This window comes from Gossypium hirsutum, chromosome A08 (genome assembly GCF_007990345.1).
Source record: "Gossypium hirsutum isolate 1008001.06 chromosome A08, Gossypium_hirsutum_v2.1, whole genome shotgun sequence".
Taxonomy (NCBI): domain Eukaryota; kingdom Viridiplantae; phylum Streptophyta; class Magnoliopsida; order Malvales; family Malvaceae; genus Gossypium; species Gossypium hirsutum.
Window position 1 is genome coordinate 120746172 of NC_053431.1, and position 21368 is coordinate 120767539.

The 21368-nt window shown below is 31.9% G+C and overlaps 4 protein-coding genes across 4 annotated transcripts; 2 read left to right on the plus strand and 2 right to left on the minus strand.

Moving 5' to 3' along the window:
- The first annotated feature begins 436 nt into the window (after window positions 1–436).
- Window positions 437–1143, plus strand: LOC107940128 (putative defensin-like protein 263). Its single transcript, XM_016873557.2, has 2 exons — window positions 437–565; window positions 793–1143. The coding sequence occupies exons 1-2, from the start codon at window positions 514–516 to the stop codon at window positions 1035–1037; spliced, it is 297 nt and encodes a 98-aa protein (XP_016729046.1). The 5' UTR covers window positions 437–513; the 3' UTR covers window positions 1038–1143.
- Window positions 1144–4297: 3154 nt separating this feature from the next.
- On the plus strand, window positions 4298–5003 carry LOC107940127 (uncharacterized). Its single transcript, XM_016873556.2, has 2 exons — window positions 4298–4425; window positions 4652–5003. Exons 1-2 carry the CDS (start codon window positions 4365–4367, stop codon window positions 4894–4896), a joined length of 306 nt encoding a protein of 101 aa, XP_016729045.1. The 5' UTR covers window positions 4298–4364; the 3' UTR covers window positions 4897–5003.
- Window positions 5004–15880: 10877 nt separating this feature from the next.
- On the minus strand, window positions 15881–16577 carry LOC107940126 (uncharacterized). Its single transcript, XM_016873555.2, has one exon. The coding sequence runs from the start codon at window positions 16480–16482 to the stop codon at window positions 16063–16065; it is 420 nt and encodes a 139-aa protein (XP_016729044.1). The 5' UTR covers window positions 16483–16577; the 3' UTR covers window positions 15881–16062.
- A 2708-nt stretch (window positions 16578–19285) lies between these two features.
- On the minus strand, window positions 19286–21197 carry LOC107940116 (probable aquaporin PIP2-2). Its single transcript, XM_041075056.1, has 4 exons — window positions 20386–21197; window positions 19990–20285; window positions 19757–19897; window positions 19286–19661 (listed from the first exon to the last, which is right to left on the minus strand). Exons 1-4 carry the CDS (start codon window positions 20681–20683, stop codon window positions 19548–19550), a joined length of 849 nt encoding a protein of 282 aa, XP_040930990.1. The 5' UTR covers window positions 20684–21197; the 3' UTR covers window positions 19286–19547.
- Window positions 21198–21368: the final 171 nt, after the last annotated feature.

The window sequence follows — 21368 nt, forward strand, 5'->3', positions numbered from 1 at the left end:
TTTTTATATTGGATAAATATAATTATTTTATGTATGCAATATATAAACATAAAATGATGTTATCTCAATAATTATGTTAATAATTTACAAGAATTGAATCAAATCAAAATTTCATGTCTAAAATTGCACAACATTAAATTTCATATATACAATTGCAAATTAAATCATATCATGTATAGTTTTGATATTTATCTTTATTTATAATAATGAAACTTCCAAAAAATTTATTATATATGGTAACTCTATCTGTCTTACTTTTGTTCTTATCCTTATTATACCATAAGTTGTGTAAATTAAATTGTAAATTTAGTATTTTTCCTATTTGAGATTTTTATTGTGCTACATAATTGGCAAGTATATCCTCAACTATTTATTGCATCATTTAATATTAGGTTCAAAAGGGTCCACAAATTCAGCTATAAAATGTCCAATATATCTCATAAATTGTGCATCACCGACTCATTTTCATAATATAATCGACTCTAAATTTCATCTCTCAACATCTTTCAAACAATGGCTTCTTTTGGTGTTGTTTCTTTTTTCATTGTTTTGATCGTGGCATTTGGTTAGTGTATATAATATTTATTTACTTCGATATTTAATTATTATATACATATACATATGATTTTTTATTTTGTACAAAAGATATTGCGATCTTAAGATAAAAGGAGAGGCTACAATTGTTGAGATTCAAATCTCATTTATCTTAGATTCATATTATATTTATGCATCAATATCTAATTAAAAAAAATAAAACAAATAAATGTGGAAAATTTATTGTTTAATTTGCAGGTGTATCAAACTTGGAAGCATGTACTCATGACTCGGAATGTCAATTGAACTGTGATCATCTCGGCCTTTGTGACTTAAAAACCAATAAATGTAGTTGCTTGCCGGTATCTGAGCCATTACCCTTTGATGGTGTACCGATGGCGAATGCTAAATGCAGCACGGATGACGATTGCAAGGATGCTTGTCCACCAAATTGCACACCTAAATGCTTTCATTGCTTTTGCTTATGCTATTGTAATGCTTGAAAAATATATTGTTTTCGTTCAAAAGACTTTGTCTTTAAGCCTTTCAATAATTTGTATTAAAAAATTGGTACATAGAATGAATGAATAGATAAAGGTGTTGAGAGAATTCAGTTGTCTTTATATACTAAAAACAACTTTATTGATCGTGAAAAAATAGATGTAAGCTAATAGTTAAAATCATGCTTCCAATTAAAATATAAATAATGTATTTGTGTTATGTTTATGTTCTTTTTTATGTTAAGTTATATTTATATTGTGTAATCATGTCATATCTAACATGATGAAATTTACTTCTAAAGAACTTCTTGATTGTTGCATAACTTCATTAATTCTCTGCTAGAACCATTATTGCAAATCATCTATGTTTTGTTAAAAGAGACATGTTTGAGTACTTAAAGATTTATTATTATTTTTTTCAACTATTAAAATTGAACTAGCAGGAAAACAAAAACCCAAATAAAATGTTAGATTGAACTAGCGGGGATTTAGTCTTCTAACATTGATGAGAGCTTGAACCGATGGTGCGATTAACAAAGTAGGAGCACCTTGTTGGATTGGATCATGCGTCGCATGCTTAGTAAGGTTTGAACCCCTCCCTTTTTATGGCACCTAAGGGTTTGAGCCAAACAAACCCCTCAACAGGTCGTTATTGTCTTTGGATCAACTTACTGTTTTGTCTCCCAACTCTATGGAAAACTTGAATGTCTGAGGCTACTTGAAGATTCAGTGGATTCATAAAGTGGAAGTGCCTCGTTAAAATGAACTATATGTGATGCATGATCACCTACCAAATGAAACAGTGGTCATTTACCTATGGTAGAGTATTAAACCCTGCACCTATGTCATATAGGTCATTAGAGGGGAGCCATAAAACCACTTGATTAAGTGGTAGTGTGTATGCCTTTAGATGCATATATAAGGGGCAAGGTTTTAAACCTTACCAAGCGTGCAACATTCACATTCCTTTAATAGGTGATGCACAATCTAATCCAACGTGGCGTTCTTGCTTTATAAGCGTCATCTTCGACTTGAGGATGGATGATGAAGTTAACCTCTTCTTTACTTTTTCCTAAATTTCAAATCATTTTTTTGAACAATCTTATTATAGTTTTTGATTATATCTGCTATTTGTATCATAATGCCTACAACTATCCATAGCCTTTTCCCAACTCATAAATAGGAGGATAATGTGCTTCAACGCACTCGAACCCACGTCCTCCTACATTGTCAACAATGTTCATACCAATTAAGTCAAGACTCAATCAACAAATTTCAAATAATTGTTACATGCCTTTAAAATATTTAATATATGTAAATTTTCTTATTTGATAGATATAATTTCTTTAAGAAGAAAGAAGAATAAATGGTGAGAAGCTGAAAGCCTTTAAATTCCATTTCGACTAACTTTTTTTATATAACTATATAAATAAAAGGAACGTACTCCTACTTACACGTGGCAGCGAAATCATGCTCTCTCTTTTTTTGCGTTCTACCAAAATGGTTAAATTTTAGTTTTCATCCCTTTAATATCACTAAGGCCCTCTTTTACTTACAAGTGGCATAGCCAAACCGTGCTCCCTTTCTCTTTCTTTTTTTGCATTTTACCAAAATGGTTAAATTTTAGTTTTGGTCCCTCTAAAATTTCTAAATTTAAGATTTAATTTCTATAATTTAATTTTTAACGTAAATTGGTCCTTATATTTTTATTATGTTATTAATTAGTCAAAATAGTTAGTATCATTAATTTTTTTTGTTAAAATATTACGTGATTATATGCAATTTGAATACCCTAACAATCTTAGAGACAGGCACATTGACACATTGTTTTCTATTTCTTTTAAGTTTGCGCCAGTCTTATATTTTCTTTTTTTCTTTTTTTTACAATTTTAGAAAAATAATTAAATTTCAATTTTGGTCCTAAATTTGAGATTTAACTTCTACACTTTAATTTCTAATGCAATTTGGTCACTGTATTTTTATAGCGTTATTAATTAGTACAAATAGTTCATATAATTAATTTTTCAATTAAAATATTACATGGTTATATATAATTTGAAGACAACCTTAGAGACAGATACATAGTTTTCTATTTCTTTTAGGTTTGTATTGTTGCTTTTTTTCTTTTTTTTTGTACATTATTAGACAATGAACAAACTTCAGTTTTAGACTTACGATAACGTAAGTGACTAAAACATAACATTTCAAACATAAATGACTAAAATGTAACATGAGGTAAACAAAAGTGACTATTTTAGAAGTTTACCCAAAAATGAAACATCAATGATTTTTTCGATATAAGATATATTCACTAAGTTATAAATCTTAACTTAATAATTTGACTTAAATTTTAAAAACAATTATTGTCTTTGTTTAGAAAATTATTTTCAATTTACTGCAAATTATAAAAAAAATATTAATATGGTAAATGCTTTGAGTACACAGATTCAAATTTCACGATAAATTATTGAAATATGTGTCTTCAATTGTACCATGTGTGTATAATGTGTAAATTTTGTTCAATTCTTTTCTTTTCGATTCTTCATCTGTTATGCTTTGTACTAGTTTGATTTTACATTATAGTTGGCTAAACATAAATTTGTTCTTATATTATATTTGTGAAAGTATTGCATTTATTATAAGGGATAAATCTAAAAATTATACATGAACTTTGATTTAATGTGTATTAGTATACATTAACTTTAAGTTGGTGCAATTATACACATGAAACTCTTATTGTGGTTCAAATGTACACTTGAAACTTTAATTTTGATTTGAATTATGCACATTTTAAAAAATAAATACAATAATTATTTTTATATTAGATAAATATAATTATTTTATGTTTGCAATATATAAACATAAAATGATGTCATATCAATAATTATGTTAATAATTTACAAGAATTGGATCAAATCAAAATTTCATATATAAAATTGCACAAAATCAAATTTCATGTATACAATTACACATTAAATCATAATTCATGTATAGTTTTGGTATTTATCTTTATTTATAATAGTGAAACTTCCAAAAAAATTTATTATATATGGTAACTCTATTTGTCTTACTTTTGTTCTTATCCTTATTATACCATAAGTTGTGTGTAAATTAAATTGTAAATTTATTATTTTCCTATTTGAGATTTTCATTATGCTACATAATTGGCAAGTATATCATCAACTAGATATTGCATCATTTAATATTAGATTCAAAAGGTTCTACAAATTCTGCTATAAAATGTCCAATATATCTCATAAATTGTGCATCACCAACTCATTTTCATAATATAATCGACTCTAAATTTCATCTCTCAACATCTTTCAAACAATGGCTTCTTTTGCTTCTTTTGGTGTTGCTTCTTTTCTCATTGTTTTGATCGTGGCATTTGGTTAGTGTATATAATATTTCTTTACTTCGATATTTAATCATTATATACATATACATATGATTTTTTTGTACAAAAGGTATTGCGATCTTAAGATAAAAGGAGAGACTGCAATTGTTGAGATTCAAATCTTATTTGTCTTAGATTCATATTATATATATGCATCAATATCTAATTAAAAAATTAAATAAAACAAATAAATGATGAAAATTTATTGTTTATTTTGTAGGTGTATCAAACTCGGACGCATGTACTCATGACTCAAAGTGTCAATTGAACTGTGATCATCTCGGTCTTTGTGACTTAAAAACCAATAAATGTAGTTGCTTGCCGGTGCCTGAGCCATTACCCTTTGATGGTGTACCGATGGCGAATGCTAAATGCAGCACAGATGATGATTGCAAGGATGCTTGTCCGCCAGATTGCACACCTAAATGTTTTCATTGCTTTTGCTTATGCTATTGTAGTGCTTGAAAAATATATTGTTCTTTTTCAAAGGACTCCAAATTTAAGCCTTTCAATAATTTGTTCTAAAAAATTGGTGACATAAAATGAATGAATAGATAAAGGTGTTGAGAGAATCAAATTGTCTTTATTATACTAAAAACTACGTTATCGATCTTGAAAAAATAGATGTAAGCTAATAGTTAAAATCATGCTTCCAATTCAAATACAAAAAATGTATTTGTGCTATGTTTATGTTCTTTTTTATGTCAGGTTATATTTATATTGTGTAATCATGTCATATCTAACATGATAAAATTTACTTCAAAAAACTTCTGACATTGATGGGAGCCTGAATCGAAGGCGGGATTCATAAAGTAGGAGCACCTTGTTGGATTGGGCCGTGCGTCATGTGCTTAGTATGGTTTGAACTCCTCCTCTTTATATGGCACCTAAGTGTTTGAACCAAACAAACCCCTCAACAGGTCACTATTGTCTTTGGATCAACCCAGTGTTTTGTCTCCCAACTGTACGGCAAACTTGAGCGCCTGAAACTACTTGAAGAGACACCGGAAGTGCCTCGTTGAATCAGACTATATGTTGTGCATGGTCACCTACTAAAGGAAATAGTGGTTATTTGTATGTGGTAGAGTATGAAACCCTGAACCTATACCATATAGGTAATTAAAGGGGAAACATTGTACCACTTGATTAAGTGGCAATGTACATGCCCTTAGAAGCAAATATAATGGCAAGGGTTTAAACCTTACCAAGCGCGCAACGCTCACATTCTTTTAATAGGTGATGCACAGTCCGATCCAACGTGGCGTTCTTGCGTCATCTTCGACTTAAGGATAGATGATGAAGTCAACCTCCTCTTTACTTTTTATTAAATTTTAAATCTTTTTTTGAACAATTTTATTATAGGTTTTTATTATATCTAATCCATGTGAGACAATACCTAGTTCTCGAACCCACGTCTTCCTACATTGTTAACAATGCACATGCCAATCAAGCTAAGACTCACTCAGCAAATTTCAAATCATTTTTACATGCATTTAAAATATTTAATATATGTAAATATTCTTATTTGATATATATATAATTTTTTTAAGAAGAAAGAAGAAGAGATGGCGAGAAGCTGAAAGCCTTTAAATTCCATTTCAACTAATTTTTTATATAACTATATATATAAAAGAAAGGTAATCTTACCTACACGTGGCAACCAAATCATGTTCTATTTTTCTTTTCTTTTCTTTTTTTGCATTTTATCAAAATGATTAATTTTCAGTTTTGGTCCCTCTAATATGTCTAAGGTCCTCTTCTACTTACAAATGGCACACCTAACCCTTGTTCCATGTAAAACCCCCTAATCCCAAACCGTTATCAGAATAGGGTTACGAGGCATTACTGGACTTATACACTAGAATTTATACAAAATCGAGTCATAAATTTTCATTACAAATCAAAACCTTTCAAATTTCATCTTAAAGTCTCTATATGGGCCTACGGGGCCCAATATATGTTTTAGAAGTGATTCGGAACTAAATTGGCAACTTTAGAAATTTTTCCTTCAAGATAGGGGCACACGCCCGTGTGGCCTGGGACATGGGCGTGTAGCCTGGCCATGGGCAGATTCTGACTTATTCACACAGCCTGGGCACACGCCCATGTGACTTGGTCGTGTGAAAACATGATTTTTGACCATTTTTAAGCTATTTTCACATGCTAAACACATTTATTTCATGCCCAAACATTTACTAATAGTTCTTAAATCAAATATCATTCATTATTCCATTCAAACTTAGCAAATATTCATTCATTCACTTCAATACCTCTTGAGAATTATGTACCACAATGCATATCAAAATTATACAACATTATCATACTAGTCAAACTCATGTAAGTTTAACTTCCAAAATATGCATATTTCATACCATGCTTCAACAACTTTCATGTTTATACACTATTATATACAAAATAACACCTTAACAACCTAGGTACATGCCATTTTACCAAAAGAAAAGTATTCACCACTTTGAGTCCGAGATTGGCTTGGATGCTGAGTCCTTAACTTTCTTTCGTACCTAGACCTGCGCACAGAAAACAAACCGTACGCTGAGTATACACTCAGTGGTATTTCTATAAACTAATACTTAAACAATAATAAGCTATGTATCTACATTGTAACTTAAACTTTTTACTTTCATAATCTTAATAACTTCATCACTTACCTTTAACTTATAGCTCTTAGATGTAATTAAACAATTCTTTATATACATTTCATATCATTCAATATCTTTCAATAATTTATATAACAGTCATAGTCACATAATCAACAGTAGTCAGTCTTCAATACTTTCATATACCCCTATTAACATAACTCGGACCTGGACAGATACACGGGTCCAACCCACACACCGGGATATCATACAATGTTTCATCGGCCGAAACTGGAATACACCATAGGGTAATAGTAACAATAACAATAACAGTCATAGTCAAGTACAAAGTAACTCTTCGAAACGAATCTAGAACAGTCACAGTAGTCGACACATATAGTGTCTTATCGACACACAGTCGGAATATCCCTGAACACTTCCAATTCTATGGCATGCCAATTATATCCGACTAGTCCGACACTTGTTAATAGGATGTACAAATTGTTACATTTCAATACAAAAGCAGTAATAGTTTCTATCATATCATTCATTATACATTCTAACTACTAAGAATAGCAATTACATTGTATTAAATCATTAAGCATAGTTTATAGAAATACAAACCAAATTTCTCGAGTTTACTCGATATCCTCGTTCACTTTCTCCTTTCCCTTTTTCGATGATGGTTCTGGTGCTACGTTGGCTACATCAAAAATTTAACATTTAAAACTATCAATAAATATTATTTAATAACACACTCTTGTATTTTCATGTATCTTTTACTTAAATTCTAATTTAGTCCTTCCACCATAACCATTCTTTTTCTTCAAAACAAATCCTATATTTTCATCCAATTATCATTTTAAACTATTCCAACTCTTAAATTTACAGCATAAAACACTAATTATAACATCTTCTCAATTCAATCTCTATTATTGCAAGACCTATATTTTCTTTCACAATTTAATCCTTCTCCCACTTCTAACTTGAATTTCCATCAAATTAACACTTAATTCTTCCATTTATTCAACTTAATCAACATCTAAAAATTTAATAACTTTCTAAATTTCAACATAACTCAAGTAGTGTTCTTTCCTAGGATTCCATAGGCATCGAAATTACAAGAAAAGTGATCAAATTGACTTACCAATCAAGCTTGGAACTCCAAAACCCTAAATTTTCCTTTTCCTTTTCTGTTTCTTTCCCTTTTTCTTTCTTTCTTTCCATGCTCTGTTTCATTTTCATTCATTCTTTTATTTCTTTCTTTTATTTTATTTTTTTATTTAATTACTTTATTATATTATATTATTATAATATACTTTAATCATTATTATTATTTTCTTATAAAATAAGTAAATACACATGTTTATTACATGTGTACCATTTATAGTTTTACACATTTTATTTATTTTTACCATACATTTGTCACCTTATGGCCTAATTGTTAATTTAGTCCCTTGGCTTTCCTACAGTTTATAATTAAACCTTCACACTTTATTCAATCTAGTCCTTTCACTAAATTAGCCTTAATTCAAGCTAATTCACTTAATCAAAGTCTAATCAACTACACTACTAGCTTCGTAAATATTTCTAATAAATATTTACGAATTCATTTTGCAAAATTAATGACCCGAAAATTTTAATTTTTCCAATGACCTTAAAATTTGGGTCATTACATTCCATTTCTCTTTCTCTTTTGCATTTTACCAAAATGGTTAAATTTTAATTTTGGTCCCTCTAAAATGTCTAAATTTAAGATTTAATTTCTATAACTAAATTTTTAACGTAAATTGATCATTATATTTTATTATGTTATTAATTAGTCTAAATAGTTAACATCATTAACTTTTTTCGTTTCTTGTTCAGGCTAAATCTAATGATGTTTTAAAGGTTTAGCCTGAACTATTAACCTTACATGCACATAAAGCCCTATCCAGGCTTTCAATGTGTCGATAAAGGTTTAGCCCGAATGGGTAACCTGACACCTGTATACATGACTAGCTCTAGCGAGCCTCTGATGTGAAGAGTAACTGTGTTTTGAGTTCTTTTACGATGTTTATCAAGTAGTACAAAACATGTGAGATTGTCAAGTTGGAAAATTAAGAAATGAGGGATATTGGAAGCCTAAACTATTAAAAATTAAAGTATGCACCTGTGAATAGTATGGGAATGAATCATATATGAAGCATGCTAATGCACCATGTTGCGTACTAGATATGCAATATATGATATAGTATACGTATTTACCTTGTTGACAAATTGTGTTGGATTATAAGTAAACTATGTTTGAGTATTAAGTTATCACATAATTATTATGTGCGATAAGTTAATTATTAAATTTGTATGAGCTTACTAAGTGTTCGTAATACTTACGCTTAGGTTGCTTTTATGTTGTAGATTTCGAAAGTTCAGAGCATGTTGAATGAATCAACAAGAAGTTCATACTATCCACTAAGAATTGCGGTAGACATTTGGTTTTGACTTAATTGTTTAAGTGGCATGTATTTAAGTATATGGTCATTTTGTAAGCAAAAATCTTAAATGTTGAAGATGTTTATTTTGGGCTATCTTGATGGATGTAAATAAAATGATTTCAGGTTCTGTTATGTTCCGTTTGTTAAGTTTTGCGAAACTTATCTCAATATGGGGTATTCGCGAAACAGTTCGTCATTTTAAATATCCATATAAAATTACAAAATAAGGTGTCCACCTTACTTTCCGCAGTAGTTGTGTCCGTAGGAATTACCACAGTTGGACAACTCGTAAGATCAATCCGCCACATTTTAGTTTGTGGCATGATCCGACATATATGTTGTATGTGTATGTCATGTGAATCTTGCATGGTAACATCCTCTAACTCAGGTCTAATGATTGGACCAGGCTAGGGGTACTACAAGTAGTGGTCATGATGTTGAATATCTGTCATTGTTTAGGTAACCAAATGTTATTGGTCATGGTCTCAAGTCCCCAAAATGACAAATTTTTTAGGGATAATTGAGTCGTCTATAGATTTTATTTTTCTTTTGTGCTTGAGATTATATTTTCATTTAAAAATCTTTTTAGCTAAGATTCTTATTCAGTTTTATAGCTACTTTGAAATTTTCTTTTGTTTGTCATTCTTGTGTTATTCCATCGAAAAATGGTCAGATTTGTGAAGAGAAGAGAGAGGACTAACAAGTCTTCGTCATAGAAAAGTAGGGAAAAGTCTTTTACCGTCGACAATATGATGGCAACAACAAGTAATAGTCCAACTATAGTCAATTCTAGGAGGCTTTTGACGGACGAGAGCCAAAAGGGAAAATTCTCAAAACATTTGAGGGATTACAATAAGCCAGTAGCTATTGTTGAATGTAAGTGCATGGCAACAGAGCAAGAGATGAGAAGGGCACAAAGATATAGGGGCTTTCTTACCAGGCATCCCAAATATGAGTTTAGTGTCCCCACGAGGAAGCATAGTTTAAGCTTTGTGTTAGGGCCACGTTTTAACGAAGGGAGATTAGGATTTTACTTATCGTTATTCTTGTTGGAAGGGGGGATTCGTCTGTCGACTTACCAATTTGTAATGGAATTTTTGTGTTCCTACTGTTTGGCACCTACGCAATTGTTGGGAGTTCCTGGTGGCTAATAATTAGATTTATGATCAAATGTAGTCAGAGGAGGATTTGGCCTTTCATGCCTTTGTTCAAGTACATGTATACCTTGGAGGAGAAGGCAAGTTACGATGGGGTAACAACAGTATGGTAATGGCAATGAAAAGGCGAATCATCTCAGCGAAGGTTGAAAGGCATGGTTGATGGGTTCGGTAGAATTTTTTGATACCCGATTTGCTCAAATATGGTAGCGGAAGAGAAAATAAGTTTATGGTATGTGCAATGTTGGTTATATGGGACTCACTTTCGCTGATGTTGGTTGGGACAATTGTTTCTCATGGGTCATGGGTGACGTGGTGGACATATTATTTTAACCATTCATCAATCCCCTTGTTACAGTGGGTTATATTGCTGAAATCACCTTTTACCTATCAGAGGGAGAGTTCTTTGTTGTGGTTGATGTTGGTAAGTTTTCACTGGATTATTATGTTGAAGGGGATCATTTTAAAAAAATGTATGTTTATTTTACTTGGGTCATCAACTTTGCTTGATAAATGTCCATATGATCACCTTCTATGAAGCGATGGACCATTTCATATAGTTAAGATAGCTTTTTTGGGGGGTTATTAATGAGGTCAAATCGGAGGAACTTGTGAGTAGTTCTTTCCAAGAAAGCTTGGATGGCTAGAGTATTGGAAACACCATTGGTTATCATAGTTACGACATTAGATCTTTTCATGGAATCACGGAGGGGTTTATTTTCTTTCTACCGGAAGGACATGAGGTAGGTTGGGGATTGTTACGGGGTTTTTCTTTCTATCGGAAGGATATGAAGTAGGCTGGAGATTGTTGTAGGGTTTTGTTGGTTAAGAATCTTATCATAATTAACCCAACCAAATAATCAAAATTATATATAAATCCTGAAAGAAGTGATAAGTACTATTGTTGGGTTGTGTTAGAAAAGGTCTCAGAGAAAGTTCAGTATTTCATAGCGTCCAAGGCTCCAAGAATGTTCATGTGGTTATTTTAATGGGCTAGGTGACCTTTTGGTCTCTAGTTTCAACGTAAGTCAACTTGGAAAACTTGAAAAAGGTAGAAAAGTTATGAGTCAACATGGAAGGAGCTAAAGGTTTGTTAGCAAGCTCCAAAAAACTTCATCAGATTTAGAAACTTTAGCCTATTGTAAAAATGCTAATCGAAGCGCTGCAATTTGTTCCTCAACAGGAATGATTTTGTTTCGGGGTTCTTGACCAAGTTGAGGGTCTTATAAAATCTTATAATAATTACACCATTTTCTTGTCTGTATAGATAGTTGATTGTGTTGTATCTTCCAGTTCTGCCGAAAGGGGTAATTCACCCTCTTTGACAATGTCTTTTGTTGCGTGCAACATCTGTTATTAGTCACTCATTACGGGCATTTCGTTGATCTAGCAGGCATTGGCATTCCTATTGTTCTTGAAATTGATGCTTCCGTGAGACACTTCTTTCTTTGTATCTCAACAACATGGTGTAGGGAAGCTGATAGATGTTGTTGTTGGGAAGTTTGATATGAGGGAATAACCACAATAGTAGCTTGAGATTGCGAGGCTAAACAAGAGGGGATTTGTTTTAAAAGATCATCTTTAAGGTCTTATGGGGTGGCAAGGGAGGATAACGTGTTGGGAGTTGAAGGCAAGACCATGATGGCAGGATTACTTGAGGGAGTATTTAAGAGTTGTGTGAGGGCTTTCATAGTAGTCATGCTTAGGTGAATCGATATTTTGATTTGGTTGAAGGAAGTTCAGTGCTTCTGACATTGTCGCCATTCTTCCAAGTGGAAGAATTGGTAGGGTTGGTGTCAATGTTTTTGTTAATGGAGTTATGGGTAGCATCATTCTCATTTTGAGACATTTTATTTAGTCCACGCTTACCGCACCAATTGTTGATACAAAGTATAACAATGGAGGAGTAAGCACCAATTGTTGATACAAAGTATAACAATGGAGAAAGATAAAGTGGAACAAAGAGGAGATCAAAGTGACGTAGTGGAGGTCAATTCACTTATAGAAGTTGAAAGCCAAAACCAAGACACGAGAGCAAGCTGATTAAAAAGATAAATGCTTAAAATAACTCTAAGGTATAAAAAGAGTCCATCCCTTATCCATAGTTTTCCAATGTATTTATAGGAAAAAGTCTCATTGTCCATGGAATGATATTGGTTAAATAAGCATTTAATTTCATTAAATGCATAATAGATAATCATGGACACGTATTACGAGATCCTATTGATGGGAAGTAATTAAGTTTAAACAAACTCCTTATTGTCTTGGAAGTGCGTTCACATTAAAATAACATTCTCCTATGAACACGAATGGTAAGTTCCATTTGAAGTAGGTCAGATGACTGTGCTTAGAAAATCAATGCAAATCAATAATGCGTTTTAGGTTTAACACATGTTTTTCTAACAGAAGAGTTTAGGGTTTAACAAATACATAAAACTTAGTCCAAGTTAATATAAAATGTATATATTTTTTCTATGAAAAATAAATATAAATATGTTTTCCTATTTTTAGTTTTTTTTTAATTCTCATTTAAAAAGTGCTTTTTAAATTTCTAAAATTGAAAAATGAAAAATAAACATCAAAATTCGTAGCTTTTGGGATGTGAATAGGAAAATGGGCCTCAAGCCCCCAATGTTATTCTATTTCGGGCCATGGACATGTACGGGCAAACCTACTTACGCGGAGCGCTATATGTTTTCTTCCTCAGTTCTTCTTTTTAAAATTTTAAAGCAGAACTAAAATAAAAAAAATAAACCCTAAAGAAATTCCCCCCAAATCCGAGGCCAAAATTCAGAGATTGTGACCATGATCAGCATTCTTGCTCAGGTTCCCACTTGAATCAAATCCTAAAACGCTTGATCTCTTTTTTTTTCCCTAATTCTTCTTCTTTCCTTTTAATTATATGGTGTTTGATGAAAATGCAGGAGCGTTTGCTTGGTGCAACATTAGGATGCGCATTGACGGGGATCGTTGTATTCGAGCAACGTAAACGCATATATGATTCCGTTTCAAATTATCAATCTGAGGTTTTTTTCTTCAATTTTCTAGCGATATTTGTTCATATCAAACCCTAGAAAAAGCAAGCAATAGATTAAAGTTATTTCATATTTTCTTCTTTTCATTATTTGTTGCTTCTTTTTTAATTGAAGAGGATTTTTCTGGATTACTTTGTTGTGTCATTATCTATATTTTAGATGAAAGGAAATGAGATGCTTTGTATTTGAAGATTTGGATGTTTTGAGGAATTATTACAAATTAAGTTATATTGGATAAGGCTATTGCTATTGCTAGAGTCAATATTAATGCCTACTCCAATCTTGTCTGGCTTTTTATCGCTTAAGCTAATGCGTCATTAGAACAAGTATGTCCTAGACCCAGTTAATGTGGTGTAAAGTTTTCCTAGTCGACCTTTAGACCCATGTGCTTTAGCTCAAGTGGTAAAAGTTGGGGATTTGATTGGGGGAAGGAAAGGAGTGAAGATGTGAAAATGAAATGTGTAATGAGAAATGTAGACTTTTAGTTTTATATTTGGTTCTACGAAGCAACAAGACAAAATGGTTTTCTTCTCAACATTCTGCTTTCTCGTTAATCTGGTTATCTATAGGAATTGAGGTTGATCAGGAGAAAACTTCCAAGGAATATATAGTTGTTTGTTTTTTGGGGAATTTTATTTTAATTGTCTTTGATCCTTCCATTTTATCCAATTAAGCTCTTAAAGTGTTACTTCTGTTTTATTATGCCCCTTTTTGCATGGAAACCTCTAAATATAATCAGAAGAATAGCGGTTTTAGTCAAGCAGAAACAGTACTTTTAGGGTATAATTAGATAAAATAGCACTTCAAGGGCTCAATTGGATGAAAATAATGCTTTAAAGGTTTATTGGATATAAACTAAATGGATAGGGCTAATAAACTTAGAAAGTGTAAGGGCTCTTTAGTTTTCTAGCCATGTATTAATTTGAAAGCTATTCAAGAAGATTACGCATTCGTAAGTTGAATTTGGTTTTGGCCATCTGCAGTGCATGTAGATTAATTAAGCTCTCATAGTTTGACTTTGACTTTTCCCAGATGAAAGAACCAATATTTGGAAAGAAATCTCGCTCAGAGTTTGCCCTTCTATGGAACAAAACGGTGGACCAGATATTTGTCCCAGTAATTGAAGCCATTAGTTCCCGTCGATGGTAGAAGATTTGGGGTAATTTTTACGGTCAACTATTGATGTGGCTTTTACTTCATATCATTGCATGCGTACAATTGCTTGCTGTTAATTTTATCTCTCAAATCTCTTTGAACCAAAAGGGGGAATGCTTACTTGTTTGTAATACGCAGCTTGTAAAAATGGTAAATTCATTTTCATGACATATTTCATTTCTTCTCCATTGTTTCTTTTTTAATGGTATAAATTGTGAATCTTTGTTAACTTTTTATTAACTTGTTGGGTAATAATACTATTTGCAATTACGCTCAGAATTTTCACAGAAAAATTATATACAAACTCCTTCTCTTAAGTTTATATTCTGAGCGTAAGATTAGTGGTTTTGCTCTTATTATCCAAATTCATTCTCTAGTTACTAATATAATCCCTATAGTGTATCATGGTTTAGTTCCTAAAATCAAAATATACATGTTATTGGACTTTTTTTATCAAAAGTTCCCGTGTTGGTAAAATAAGCTCTTAGGATCTACTATATATGAAGAATGGAAATTTAGTTTGTTCTAATGGCTATTTTAGCGACCAATATGATTGTTTGAACCAGATTTAGTCACAGTAGCAGTCTATAGAGTGGCATTAGACCAGTCGACCTGTGAATAGGTACGAATCGTTTTTTAAAATAATAATTTATTTATTTATTTATTTATTTATTTGAACCAATGGTCTAATTGATTCAACGTCCGATTTGGTTACAAAAACCCTTGGTGACCAAGGTTTAATTCTTAGCCACCTTACATGCAATTTTAAGTATCTTAGTTATCTGACCAATGATGCAATTATGAGTATAAAATGAGAGAATTAAAGTCCTACGGTATAGCTTTTACTTGTTCTGTAACGTTCTTACCAGGAACTGGAACTGTTTCCAATGATTATGGGGCATAAATGATAATCTCAATCATCTTTCATTGACTTTCAGGACTTTTAAACAGTTTTTGTGTCTGCCATTGCCTCCAATGATTGTGTTATATAAACTTTGCTTATGTCTCAGACACTGAAATAGTCTAAATATGTGAAACACTATCATCCCAATTATATAACAAATTGAATCATAAAGCAAATACACTCCATGAAAGCAGAAAAACCCCAAAGAGAAATAAGAAAAAAAAAAGATTGAAGAAAAGCTTAATTCTAATAGAGCATTCGCCTATATGTATTTATACAATGGAGATTTGGTGCTTGAAGAGTACACTATCAGGCATCGAGTTGAACAGTGTTTGGTTGATTAGTTGTAGCAGTAACTCGGCGGGTTTTAATCACATAGAAAACACCCATTGCCGAAAGCACAACAAATGCTAAACCGAAAACTATGGCAGCAACTCCACCAGCACCGAGTGGATGCCCGGGTTTCTGTTGTGGTAATGCTTTGGTTTCAAGTGCTTTGTTAGAGTCCACTTCAGCTGCTACAGGCAATGGTGAGCATTTGGAGGCTGCACATGGGTTTTTGGTGTCTTGATTTTGGGTTTTGGGGTGGAAGAATTCGTAAGCCGACGGGGAGAAGGCCATCGGATTCTCGTGAGCAATGCCATGGGGAGCTCTGTCTTGACCATTACCAATGGAGACAAGAAAAGCTAGAGAAGATAAGAGAAGCAAGAAAGAAGCAAATGGATTCATTTGTTGTTTTTCTTTGATTGAGGAGAGGCCAAAAGAGCAGCAGGCTTTTGAGTTAAAATTTTGGGCGTGCTTTACAATTGGCTTTTGGAAGGGGCGTTTTATAGTGGTGGTTGCTTAGCATTTAATTTTGGTAAGGCAAATGATGGTACAAAAGAGGGGAACAAAATGATGAGAATGATTCTTTCTAAATAGTTTGGTCTCCCAAATTTCCCCTTGATTTCAGTCTTGGAATATCAGTTTACAATATGCACAAAATTAAGGTGCATGCTAATCATAAAAGAAGAGATGATAATTTAACAATAAAAGAAAATATTAGGTAAAAAATTTCTTCCATCCCTCTAAAATATAAATTTAAGCAAATTGATCTCTCTTAAATTTGAGCAACAAGAACTTTGATTAAATTTGCTTAAACTTGAGCAACAAAAGCAATTAATCGCGATGTTAATGTCTTTTGTCAATTATACATAATTTTGATTTGTATAATAACAAATTTAATCTTCAATGCTTATATATTTTGTCAAGGTCTTGGTTCTAAAAAATTCAACAAATGTAGTCTCAAAATTTACACAAATGTGTTGTGGGCTAAATTTGTTAAATTAGGGTCAAATTGATAGAATAGAAAAACTTTGAGCAATAATTTTATTATTATACCAATAAAAATATGTACAATTGACTGAAAACATTATCATTGTTATTAATTGTCTTTAGTTGCTCGCTTTCAAAATTAACATAAATTAAATTGCTTCGATTTGTTTGAGAATATTCAGTTCACTTAATATCAAAATTGAAAGAGATTCGAGATATCATTTAATCGAAAAGATTTCTAGAAAAACTTATTTCAAGCATGTTATCATCTTTAAAAAACGACCCATAAATAATTGATCTAAAGTAGGTAAAAAAAAGTGTTTGTTGTAGTCCTAAGTGCCCAATATAGCGAATTGTTCTTCTAAACTAAAATGTCTCGTACTATTAATTTTGAGCCCCTTCTCTCATCATTGTAGAATAAAGCTAATAATGGCTCAACATGGCAATGTTTAGTAGAGTTCTAGTAAACTTTTCTTTTCTTTTCAATCTCCATTGACTTATCATTTTGATTGAGTGCCTTCCCTAACACTTTAATGGACTAGGGACTAATAGCAAAAGATATTATTTTTAACTTAATTATTATTTACAATTCACTCACATGTAATTCAAATGAGAAGAAAAATCATACTCTGATTTCATTATGTACATAGAAATAATTAAAATCAACGAAAGGAAAAACAAATGGATAGGAAACTATGCTGTGAATGATTTTCTATTCATATATATTGTATATGATAGAAAAAAAGAAGAAGAAAGAAATGGAAGCATATAGGGTTACACTTTAGTTAGCTTGAAGTTGAAGGATCAATAAAGGGCCCAAAAAAAACATAATTTGATGTGAGTAATTATAATGGCTAGGCTGTGACACCTGGCCTTTGAATATTATTGTAGGAGAAGGGGATAAGCATGCCCTAGAAGCCCCAGCAATTGAAATCAATTGCAGCAGCCAACTTCCCCCCACATGAATAGTTAAAAATCATGTCAAAATTTGCTGATGTTCTTACAAGTAAATATGTTTATTTCTTACCCCTGCAGTGTGGCCCATTTAAACATTTTCTACAATGATGCTTTGGTGTTTGTTAGTTAATGGACTTTTTAGATAGTGTGTAGAGGAGAAAAGGGTTGATTTAGTGGTTTGATGGGCTACTCTTAAGAACAACAATTGGGAAACCAATGGTTTTCCTCAAAGGCTCAACCCGGGGGCTATACAAAGAAGATAAAAAAAATGTCACCTTCTATCCCATCTTTTTTTTTTAAAAAGGAAAATTATTGATATGTTAGTAGAGTTTTTTAGACTCCACAAGTGATTAAAATTTGATAAGTGATTATAAAGTGTAGTAAAGAAAATAAAAAAATTTAATGATATAAATAAATATGATATTTGTCACATCTTCGTCTCACTTGTGAAATCTAAAATATTCTACCAACTATTTCAATATTTCTCATACATAATCCTTTGTATAAATGTTGGGACGTACGGACACTAAGATGGAATAAGTTTGCTAATATGCCCAATGTCCTTGCTGCAATATGATGAGAGGCTATTCCTCCTAAAACAAAAGGATCAAAACCTTCTACAACCCATGCTGGATTTACAGGTTGGACCTTGCTAGTTAGTCTATAAAGGTTCGACACTCATGTTTCAGGACCATACAATTCTGTTACATGAAATGTGTCAAAACCAAAGCAAGTCACTCTTAAGAGAAATAAATAAAATCTAAAAATTTTAGGCAAATCCAAAGAATCATCACAAAAAATTCTAAATCAAATAATGACTTTTTTTTAATAAACTTTGTAAAAAAAATTATTAATGACCTTCAATTATATTATACATAATTTGTTAGTGTAATAATTTGAATAATTCAGCTCAAACAAAAGTGAATAATATTTTTCATCAAATTAATTTACGTTCAGGTTGATTTTCGTTTTTAATCAATTAGTATCTATTTAAATTTGAATTAAATGGTTTAAAATTTTAAAGTTAGAAGATAAAAATTGAATACCTAATATTATGTTATATAGTAGTAGAATTATGAATAAAAAAGTATGGTGATTGAGAATGTGGATTCAACCTGCTAAAAATTGTGTTGAAATCTTAAATTGACATAAGTCTTCAAATTTAGTCTCTAGATAATTATACCTTGTTGAAATTAATATATATATATATTATAATTAAGTATTTAAAAGAACATGCAACCAATAAATATAGTTAACACTATTAAGAAAAGAATGCAAACATTCTTCCATAAAAGAGTATACAGAATATTTGAAAAGAAAAAGAAGACAAAAACACAAGTTAATATATATTATATTTACAGTTCAATGGCTCTTCTTAAGCATTTTTCTCCTCCAAACACATTGCAGAAACAAAATGCAAAAGGGAACCCTCTCTCACAAACCTACACTCATCTTTTTCTTCATCTCTAATTCATGATGACTCCTTGAATTTTATGTGAAAAATAAAAGCCCATCGATTTTAATTAAGCATTGCTCCTGAAAGACCCAAGTGCCTTCATTGCTCCTGCTCTTAGGATGTATTGGTGGTAGATTGCCGCAATGGCAGCTCCAATGAAAGGTCCAACCCAGAACATCCACTGCCCATACAATAACACATTCATTAATGTTAAATACATACATTACAACACAAATATTCAAATGAAATATATATATAGAGAGAGAGAGAGATTACTTGGTCATCCCAGGCCTTGTCTTTGTTGTAAATAACAGCAGCACCAAAGCTCCTAGCAGGGTTGATACCAGTGCCAGTGATTGGAATTGTGGCTAGGTGAACCATGAACACAGCAAACCCAATGGGAAGTGGTGCCAATACCTTTCCATTTTTTGGGTTTAATTAATCACTATTTCACACACCAAAAAAAAATGATTTTATATTAAAGAGTGTAAGATTATAAAAGCACATACAGGAACGTGAGAATCCCTTGCATTCCTCTTGGGATCAGTTGCAGAGAAGACAGTGTAAACAAGAACAAAAGTCCCAATGATCTCAGCACCCAACCCAGTTCCCTTATTGAAACCATCTTGTAGCTCATTGGCTCCACCACCATAGGTATTGTAGTAACTCTTTTGGAACCCCTTGACTAACCCACAACCACAAATAGCACCCAAGCACTGAGCCACCATGTACATCACGGCTCGAACCAGTGACACCTTTCGTCCTAAGAACAACCCAAAGGTCACTGCCGGGTTGATATGTCCTCCTGCAAGTGTCTCATTACATTATATTCGTTGCTAACTTTTGTTTGGTTACCAGGAAAAAAAATATATATATATATAGAGAGAGAGAGAGAGAGTACTCACCGGAGATACCGGCGGTGCAGTAAACAAGAATAAAGATCATGCCACCAAAAGCCCAAGCAATACCAAGGATACCAACACCACCACAATCAGGATCGACGGTGTTCTTTAAAGGGTCGGTTTGGACCCTGTAGCCAATCACTGTCAATACTGTGACATACAAGAAGAGAAGGGTAGCAATGAACTCAGCAATCAAAGCCCTATAAAATGACCATTGGGTGAGCTCTTCAGAATCTATCAATGGCGCCGGTGGTGGGTCATGGTAGTCTCTTCCTGCTGCCATCTCTACATCCTTAACCATATTTTGCTTTTTTTGGCTTGGAATTTGTGGGTTTAAAGCAAAAGCTGAAGAGATGAAGAGAGTTGAGTGGGAGAAGAAGGGTATATAAAGGAGGGAGGATTCTACTGATTAAACAAAGTAATTATGTTTTAAGTTTAAATTAATGATCATTTTATGATTAATTTTTAGCCGTCCAATCCACCTTTGATTTTCGATTTTTTAATTATTACTAACACGAAAAAACCAATACAAAAAATATATATATATAACAAAAAAAAAATGCAAATGCAACATAACAGATAAAAAGAGATACTGAATTCTAAGAAACAATGCATTGTTGGCCCTTTTTCTTAATCAATGCAAAAAAAAAAAAGGGGGAAGTAAAAAAAAATAGAGATTAAAATTGAATGGTAATTTTCCTTAAATTCATTCTATTAGTTTATAATTTAAAAGCTTATCATAATCAAAGCATTGCCTGCAATACAAAATAGAAATTAAATTAGGTCATTTTAAAATTATCAAAACTCATTCATTTATGTCCTTCAGAGAAAAATAACATATAAATAGGTAGGGTTTCCACTCTAATTAGTAAAGTAGGCAACACCGTTTGCCATTACCTAAAACCTAATTCAACAATTTGCTACATTATTCCACATCACATCATTTTTATGATTTTCGGATTTAAAATTAAATTTAATAAATCGAA